Source organism: Rhinopithecus bieti, unplaced genomic scaffold (assembly GCF_001698545.2).
Source record: "Rhinopithecus bieti isolate Rb0 unplaced genomic scaffold, ASM169854v2 scaffold_7673, whole genome shotgun sequence".
Lineage (NCBI taxonomy): Eukaryota > Metazoa > Chordata > Mammalia > Primates > Cercopithecidae > Rhinopithecus > Rhinopithecus bieti.
The window spans coordinates 2,144,194-2,154,193 of record NW_016806375.1 but is presented as its reverse complement, the minus strand read 5'-3'; the positions used below and the strand labels follow the sequence as shown (position 1 = coordinate 2,154,193).

Here is a 10,000-nt window from a genome sequence, read left to right as displayed (position 1 = left end):
TGTGTTCATGTTTGAGGAACTCACCACTTCCTATGGCAGTGCATTCCACCTTTGGACAGCTCTGTTTATTTAAAAGCTCCTCCTTTGGTTGAACCAAATCCACCTCCTCATAATTTTCTCACTTTGGTCTTAGCTAATGAGTGAGCCTAGCCAACCACTCAGCCTTCACTCCCAGGAAATAGTCAAATGCTCAGGGAAATGGTCCTTAAGCCAAAAATACAAGTTTTGAAAAAGTCCAAGAGAAAGCCTACTGTAGCAGAAAGGCTAATGGGTAGACCTTTCTTTGTGGCCCCAAAAGGCTAAGTCAGATTACAGATTCAGCATGTGGAGGGCACGTAGGCTGCCTCTAAAAATCCAGATGTAAGCATAACAGAAAATTGTATGGAATTTCAGTAGGACATAGAGAGAAGAAAACTGTGCTTTTGCTTTGTATGAGTTTAAACTTTCTCCAAGAGGATAAGAAGGAATGGAAGCATTTGGATAAACTGAAGCTTGGTCCAGAGTTAGCAGGTCTTGATGGCAGGCAGCACCAGTCTCAGTGGAAGGGACTGCTCTGACAACCAAAAGCCTTGGCTTCTCCCTAGAGCTTTCTGCTTAGTCCATAAAGAAAGCTTCGAGTCTCTCTGCCTTAGGCCTAGCTCAGACCTCGTCATGAATCAGTCCTACATTCTTGGAAGGGACGTTGACTCAGAAGCACAGAAGGAGACTGAGACAGTCCCCCAATATGTAGGAAGAACAAGGAGAAATATGGGGGTGAAATCTCCTTTCCGTACGAGGGAGACAGCAAATCAAGACAACAGGTTAAGGAGAACAGATGAGTGGGGGGGGTCTCATCACCACTCGTCACCATTCATCACCATAGCAACAAGCCCAGCCATTCTGCAAGACAAGAGTTTTATTTTTCTTTTCACCTGTCACTCTTGTTGATACTGTCACTCTCTTTCCCCACTCCTGGCGGGAGATGAGTTGTGACTTTTCCACCCCCACTGACAAGCTGCCTAGCTTTTGGGGTGTGCAGCTGCTATGGAATAGAAGAACGGGGTGCTCTGAGAGGTGCTCAGAAGACTTAAACTCCATCTCTCCCCTGTCCCTGATCACAGCTAGGAAGTGTGTTGCTGTGAAATGTGAGTAGGTGTTTGTACACAGATCCATGAGGAAGCTGCCTCTTTTATGGATGCTGTGGACCAGAGGAACCAGAGCTGTGGTCCTCAAATAAAAGGGATTTTTGTCCCTGCCCCAGGACGTCCCATTTTATTCCCACACCGTGAGACAAAGAAAGTCAGTAAAGGCAACTAAACAGAAGACCATGGCCTCAGGCCTCCTTAGAAAGATCTTATCAAAAAGCTAATGACAAGCTTAAGGGGAATCAGAACATCTTGTGTAAGTGGAAACTCCTCAACTATGTGGACTAAGAGTACACCAACACCAGTCCTTCATCCCACATCCTATTAAATAAATCTGAATTTAGGTGGTTGTGTTACCTGTGATATTGGTGGCAATTGGGTCCAGGTTCTCCCTTGATTCCAGAGGTCTTTCCTGATTCCTCTACTACAGAGCTGTGTCAGCATAAATAGTGATAAATGCCATTGTGCATCCTCCAAAAGGTGGCAGTTCCTATACCATCTAGCTGTCCTCTTTGTAAAGGATGTATCCCCCATCACACACATTGCCATCTCCCTGGGCCAGAGACCTTCTTCTAAAATAAAGGATGCTCTTCACCTCCAGACATAGTCAGTCATTAGACCCTCCTTCTTTGCTTATATAGAACATGCCTTTCCACACCACATCCGTATGAAGATCTCACCCCACTTCCTTCCTAGATATACTGGAAGTGAATGCTCCTCCTTGTTAGTCAGGGAGGCAGATACCCTCTTAGGGTCTTTTGAAGATAGTAACAGAAAAAGATGCCCATCACTCCCTTGTCCTTGGAGGCCATCCACAACCAAGGTAAACCTCAAGAAGAAAACAGCTTGGTGACCAAAGGGGCAAGGTGTGCTTTGGGTATGGAAACACTGATCAGCTCATGAAGTCAGTAGCCTCCAGCTTTCTTGTTTTCCACCTGCCCTCAGGCCTGTCCCTGTACCTACTCCTTCTGAGCTCCACTGTCCACCACTCTTTACTAAGGTTTGAGGGGATAATACATGCCTCCTAACCCTACCCTTACCCCTGTTTAAACAGAAGAGTTTTATAGGAACTTCTGTGAACTGTAATCCCCCAAGGACTCTAAAGCGTTACTCTCCAGAGGAAGAAATACATGACTTCTGAACAGCAAACAGGGAGACATTTTGAGTGTTCTAAAAATCATGTGAAGTGGGAATTTACTTGTTCAGCCAACTCTTGAACCAAGCACTGAACTCATTTTTTGCATATTACCCTTGTCAGGTCATTACAGCAGAGCAGGAGAAATTTTGCCCCTTTGAGTCCTTTGAATAATCATTTCTACTGCTTCCAAAGCCAGGCTATGCCTTGCCAAGTGTAACCTATATTCAAGAGCCATCTGCTTTAGCGATACAGGAAGCCACCAAGGGGGCATGCTTTAGATAATCCTACAGCTCTGCTGGCCAAAGCTGCTACTGGAAGGGAAGGGATGCTGCTGTTTGCCAGCTACAGTCCCCAAGCTCAGTCCTGCTGAATCCTGTACAATGCACCAACTAGAACCAAGGCAGAGGTCACTGACTTATCAGTCAATAAGCGATTCCTTTCCATATGCCCAGATTCTAACAGGTAAATGTCAGTCGAAGTCTCTAGGGCAACACAGGCCACCCCTTGCATGGCACACCTACATTCCCACCTGAAAAGGAACACATGGAGAGGTATAAAGGCCATATCCTATCCAGTGCCACCAACTAGTCAACGATGGTGTGTACCTGTGCCAACTGAGGCATGCATTTCATTTTAATTCAATGAGACATTTATTGTACATGAACAAACAATATAAACAAAGGTCTTAGAGCTGCCATGACATCTAGGAATGAGTATTCTAATAGTTAAAAATGTTCCTCTGCCTGTGTCAAGAGTTTGACTGAGCAACTCGCCCCGCTTCCTGCGTCATTACCTCTCACCATGACTGTCAGCTGTGTTTGATTGTTCTCACCACTTGGGAAAGTGTTGTCCCTCAGACTTTCACTTTTGAACCCCACTGGAGGTGACAGAACTCAGGGATGATCTCAGCAGACCAGTGGCCTTCTTCCGGCTCCACAGGGTGAGCTCTGGCCACCTCCTACTAGACATGAGTACTTGTCTTCAGACTCCTAGGAATGAAGCACCCTTTTCATGACCCTGCTCTTCCCAAACCAGTGTAAGATCTTTTATCACAGGCAACAGAGATTTCCAAATTCAGCCACCTGGGTCTGCCTCCAGTGTTTTTAGCAAGCACCTCCAACAGGAAAAATGGTGTCAATTAAGCATAATTATTAAGATTTAATAGAGCCATTTTCTCTCAGTGCCTTTTACTATTCTAAGCCCCTAGTTTTCTTCCCCTAAATTGGCACTCACAGCAGTAAGTTAACATATATATCAGTTGGTCTTTATTATACATACAATAACTGTCTTATTAAATTGAAATCGAATGCACATCTAGGGGAAAGTTCATTGTAAGTACCAACTCTCAGAAAAATGCTCAGAGACATAAACAATGAGCGAGGCCAATGCGTTACCAAGCAACAGAGAAAATGCGGTGGGGGGAGGCAGGAATCAAGCTGAAAAGGAAGGGACATGGTTTTCTGAAAGAATGGGGTAAGCTCAAAGGTGCAAATTTTGGTAGAAGCTGCCTTAAATTTCTTGTGATGTCTCTCACCCTAGAAAAGGCATTGAGGAGTGGGGAATTGTAATTACAAATTCAACATAATCAGGCAGGCTTGGAAAATTTATAAATACACATAGACACACACTTTTTTCCTGGGGAATGTTTAACATTTGGTCAATGAATAAATAGCCTATTCAGCCATTGCAAATGTTAAAGAGGGTGTGGGGTTGAGTGTATGTGTGTAAATATGCTGCTGCTTGGATGGTCTTTAGTCTCTTGACTCACTTTATTCTTCCCCCTCCCCTTCCTTTCCCTCCTCCTCTTCTTAGGACAAGACAAGCGCTCTGAGTCTCAGCAATGTGGCGGGCGTGTTCTACATCCTGATCGGAGGACTTGGACTAGCCATGCTGGTTGCCTTAATCGAGTTCTGCTACAAATCCCGTAGTGAATCCAAGCGGATGAAGGTGGCATCGTCTTCCCGGGCCTTTTTCCTAACCTGTTCTGTGATGCAGCTGGGTTTTCTGGGAGTCCCTTTGCTAGAAAGGGTGGGGAATGACAGGTGGTTGAGGTCAGCACAAGACAAAAAGCAGGAAGCTGTTAGGAGGAAGGTGACAGGGACAAAGGCAGCCGTGAGAAAGGAAGGAAGATGGGGTGTGTCGGGCCAGACACAAGGCCCAAGAAAACAACTGCATTTGCCAGAGAGGGGTCAGTGAGATTGAAAGTTAGCAGTTTACATGGACAGGCAGCACAGCGAGAGGCAAGAGTGATGGCTACCAAGGCTCATTCTCTCTGAAGTTGCAACAGAAGTGTGGCTGCAAAAGAGAGGAAAGGATGTCTACCCTCTACTCTGTGCTGACCTTGCCATACCCTGGTGAATTGAGTCTTTTCTTAGGCTCCACTCTAAGAGATAGACGTTGACAAAGAGGACCATGTGCAGAGAAAAGTAAGCAGATTAGTGAGATGACCCCAAACCACATCAAATGTAGCTAAAGGGAACTAGAGAAGAGAATTGTGGAGGATTTAAGAGTAGTCTGTAAAATACCAATACTTTCCAAGTGGAAAAAGAAAACAGGCTAGTTCTATGGAGTCCCAAAGTATACAACAAGAACAGATGACTAAAGGTGATAGAGGATAAATGTTAACATGATACACTAAATTTACTCTTCTAAAAGAGCTGTCTAAAGAAAGGCTAGACTATCCCAAAAAGTAGCAAGTTTCAACATCACTGAAGGTATACAAGTAGAGGATGAATAACTCTTGACAAGGATATGGATTCAAGCATCAAAAAGGAGTTTGGATTAAATGATCTTCAAGGCCCCTCAACATTTAGCTTCAGTAAGAAATTATTTATGGAAGTTAATCATGTGAACAATACCATGAGCAAGGCATCATGAGGACTCAGAAAGGAGGGAGGTGCATTCTATGATCTTCAGCACCTTTCACCTTCCACAAAGAATGGGCACAATATAATTACTCAGTGAGGCAACCTGTGGCATAGATAGGAAGGCCTATAGGAATTTAGAGAAGAAAGATTGAAGAAGGCTTCCAGGAAGATGCCAAAATTAAGAAGGACAGGTGGGATCTAGATAGAGAAGAGAAGAGAAGTGCAGTCCCTCTGGGCAATGTACCCATGGTAATATGTTGAGCTATACTGTTATCTTGATTTGACAAGACTAACAAGATCCCTTGGTAGAATTTGCTTTATGAGAATGTACCCTAAGAAGCCCACTTTTCAACAGACATTTGGCCCCAAGCTCAGTAAGCCCCTTCTTGGATCCAAACATAGCCTCCTGCCCACCGTCTCCCTGCCTGGGACCCTCAATCCTACACATACCTCTGGGGTCACCCTTGGAGAAGACATTTCTGGGCATTTGCTCCTTCTGTTTAGGAATTCTGTATTTAGTTCTGTGCATGAGGAGCTAGGGGCCTTCTGTCCTGGTATTCAGCATTTCCCTGTCAGCCTACCTACCCCACTCACATCCTAGCAATCTGCTCTCCTTACATACTCCATACCTTCGCCCCCACCTCATGTTCCCACTCATGTGCCTTTTTATGGGTCGATCCCTCACCCTGTCTTCTGTTTCATAGAGCCCATTTAAAAGGCAACTTCCCCAAGACACAACAAGGAACAATTAAGGAATGGAAGTTCAATGACATTTCACCAGGGACCTAGGAACACCCCAATCCTTCTCTTGACCAGCTCATCCATCTCCAGGTCCCTCTCAGGTCCTCTCAAATGACAAGAACTACAAAGGCATGGGCTCCAGACTCTAAACCCAATGTAGGCCTCCAAGGAGCTTGGCTGAACAAACAAGAACTCCTAGAACCTACTCAAAGCTCTTTGACCATTCCATTCAAAACATAGGACTAAAGACTCTCCTACCTTACCCTCCAAAATGAGGAAAGGTTACTCCAGGGGCAAAAAAGGGGAACAGGACAAGAACTAGGGGAACTACAACCTGTACCACCCCTCAAAACCTTCACTATAGATCATGACTCAAACCAGAGGCCCAGAGTTGGCCCAGTACAGATTATAGGAGTTCCTTTTTTCTCACTGCTTGTCTAAGACACAGTACAGCATCATCATCTAGAGTAGAAGCTCTGGAGAATGAATGTCTGGGCATAAATTCTGTCTGCTCCATTTGTTAACTGTGTCATCTTAGACAGATTTTAATAACTCTCTGATCCTCGTTTTCTTTCTTTCTTTCTTTCTTTCTTTTTTTTTTTTTTTTTTTTTTTGAGACAGAGTCTCACTCTGTTGGCCAGGCTGGAGTGTAGTGGCATGATCTTGGCTCACTGCAACCTCCACCTCCCAGGCTCAAGCAATTCTCCTGCCTCAACCTCCTGAGTAGCTGGGATTACAGGCATGTGCCACCATGCCCGGCGAATTTTTGTATTTTTAGTAGAGACGGGGTTTCACCATGTTAGCCAGGCTGGTCTCAAACTCCTGACCTCAGATAATCCACCCACCTTGGTCTCCCAAAGTGCTGGGATTACAAGTGTGAACCACTGCACCCGGCCTCTGATCCTCATTTTCTATAAAATGGAGGCAGTGGTAGTACATACCTCATAAAATTGTTATAAGGATTGTATAAAATAATGGATATAAAGAGCTTGACAAAATTCCTGGGCCACAGTAAGCCCTCAGTAAATAATAATGACAATGATAACTAGTATTACAAATAATAGTTGTTGCCAGTGGCCAGATACATCCTCCTTAAAACTTTCCTTTTGTTGTCCCTGTTTACATGAGCTAGGGTTCTTAAGCTACATAGATTGTGAGTTCCTTAAGGTAAGGAGTTGTGTCTGATTTTTCTGGACATCCCACACACTGAGGGTAAGTATTAGTAAAATTAATGCATAATTGTATCCAAAGGAGAAAATATCTTAGAGGATGAAGCAGGGCATGGGAGGGAGCTGCTCTTAGTTAAAGCAAGTATTGCCATCAAAACTACCCAGTCTAGGAATTACAAACAATTTCATCCAACGGTCAGTTTTGGCCCCATGTTTGTGCTCATGAACTGTGATGAGACCAGTCATCCACCAAGCAGGAAAGCTCCTGGATATCCAGCCCTTTCTCTGGACTACAATGAATCCCAATAATCATAACCAGTGGCAGGTGGTGGTACCAGAGTGGCTAATGCCTGGGATCCTCTTAAAACAGGGACCATGTTGACCTTCACTGAAGTCACACTATTTAGATTAAAATGAGAATCTTTCAAAGAGGCCACTGAGTCATGGCATAGCTTCTTGGGGACATTCTCACCCTTCCCTTTACAATGAAGATGTTAAATTTTTCAGAAGCCAACATCAGGGTCTCTTGGAATCATTAATACAATGTCTTCTGCCACAATCTTCTAGAATTAATTCCATTGATTGGCGCGACTTTTACCCAACTCACTGAGGCTCCTAATAGAATTTTCCATCTTCCAACTGCAGAAAAGATACTTTCTTTATTAATCAACCCAGCCCTTAATTGTTGACGCTCCATCAACTCCTCTCTTATCCAAAGAGATAAGACAAATGCATTCAACTTGCCTCTCAGACTTTTCGGTTTTGCAGTTCTCGTTATTATTCTGTGTTTAGCCTTCTCCAAAAGCAATTAGTTTTTTTCAGAAGTAGAGTCCCCAACCTTACAGAGAGACCCAAATTGATGATGCCAAGGGCATTTGATGAGAGCTTTCCCTCTCATTTATTTCCATTATCACAGTATTTTTTTTTTTGAGACAGAGTCTCACTCTGTTGTCCAGGCTGGAGTTCAGTGGTGCGATCTCGGCTCACTGCAACCTCCACCTCCCGAGTTCAAGTGCTTCTCCTAGCTCAGCCTCCCCAGTAGCTTACGGTGTGTGGCTACCCGACCACCTGGGGCTAGATTTCTTGTAGTTTGTTACTAGAGAAGGGCGGGTGGTGCTCACCCGGATGTTAGGCCGATTGGGAATGGGTCGTTAATCTCGGCTGACCTTGTGATCCGAGCCACCTTGACTTCGGCCGAAGTGTTGGGACCACAAGTGTGAGCCACGCAAGCCCGCCGGCCCTTGACCGCTACGTCTGGAGGAGGCGCCTTAAGTCCGGTAAACTCGTCGAGGCCATCCTGCGTCATGGTGTCGGTCACCGTGCTTAAGAAAGCATCTTCCTCGACTCTTCGCGTGAATGAAAAGAACAAGAGGGACGAGGGGCAGAAAGGAGAAAGAGCAGGGGGCAGAACAGAGAAGAGAGAGGGGGCAGAAAGGAGAAGAGCAGAGGCCGCGGGAGGAGAGAGAGAGAGACGAAAGGAAGAGAAGAAGGAAAGATGATTTTTCGGTAACTTTTATGTTCAAAGTGATTTCTACACATTTTCATTAACTATGTAATAGGTTGTTCTTACAATCCTACAGATGAAATAAAGTTTCAAAGAAAGTAAGTAACTTTTCCTGGCTAGGTCACACAAGCAAGGAACTGAAAAACCAGGAGTTAGACCTCCAACATGGTCTCCACAAAGCCCAGGCTTTTGGTACCAGCCAAGCCACTTTTCCTAAATCTCTCTGTCCTGCTTCAACCACATGGCAGCAGATCATTTTTGAGCACCTATTCTGTGTTCTTCCAGTCCCAGCCACAGTGCTGCTCACAAAGACAAATAAAATGTAGCTCTACCATTCAGTTCCCCTCATCTGACTGACTGTAGTATTTAAACCCTTGCTGGGTGTTGATGAGTCTCTTTCTCCTTTGACACGTGATGAGCAGGACAAGTGTCACAGAGATAGTGGGAAGGCACCCTACAGGTATTCCTTCCACAAAGACATACTGAGCACCACCGCATGCTGGGCAAGACTCGGCACTGGCGATACAGTCAAGAACAAAACAGACACAGCTTCTTTTCTCAAGAAGCTGAGAGTTTGATAGGGAAGACAGAACATAAGCAAACACTTACATGTTCAATGAGTGTTAGTGAAAAAAAAATGCCCAGTGTTGTCAAGTATAGAGCAGAGGCCAGTCCTGATAAAAGAATGGGGCAGTCAGAACAGCTTCCCTGAGAAAGTGATATTTAACAGACTCAAAGCATGAAAAGAATTAACCGGGAAAAAAGAATTACCAGTGATATACAAGTGTCAGAGGCCCAAAGACGTGAACTCTTGCCCAGAAAGGGGAGGAAGGCCAAGGAGACTGGAACACAGAAAGACTAAGGGAAAAGGGTAGTATGTGAGAGTAGGAGAGTCAGAGAGGGACTTCAGGCAGCTCACAGTATTTCGGTCTAATTTAAATTGTCATGTAGTAGCAGAAAATACATAACCTAAGACACATTGCAAATTGAATAAAATCTCAGGTCCTCTGCCCCTCCTCTCTGCCTGGGCAAACAGACTGGCACCTGAATCCTTAGCTGATATTAAGGGCAGCAAAGTATTATTCACCACCTCACTCCCAAAGGAAAATAATCCCCAGCCTCTCTCACCCCCATGAGAGATGCTGACCTTTCAAGATTATATATGGCTGTGCTAACATGGGGCATGTTTAAGCTACAGCAATTGAGGGCTTGCACATTTTCCTGGAATTAATGAACAGCTGAGAGACTTGATAACTCAAGGGGCGCGTCCTTCACAGCAGGTGATCACTGGTGCTTTGCAGGTATGCCTGAGCAAGGACATCACTGAAGTTTAAGCTTTGATTAGGATATTCTATGATGTGCAGAGGCTGAGCACACTCTTCTTAGAAAAGCAAGTAGTTGGGGCCGGGTGCGGTGGCTCAAGCCTGTAATCCCAGCACTTTGGGAGGCCGAGACGG

At 44.8% G+C, this 10,000-nt stretch overlaps 1 protein-coding gene across 1 annotated transcript in view; it reads left to right on the top strand.

Moving 5' to 3' along the window:
- Window positions 1-10,000, top strand: part of GRIA1 (glutamate ionotropic receptor AMPA type subunit 1) — a 333,366-nt gene that overhangs the window by 316,886 nt on the left and 6,480 nt on the right. The window contains 1 exon segment of the mRNA XM_017875722.1: window positions 4,075-4,209. Coding sequence (XP_017731211.1) covers window positions 4,075-4,209 — 135 coding nt within the window.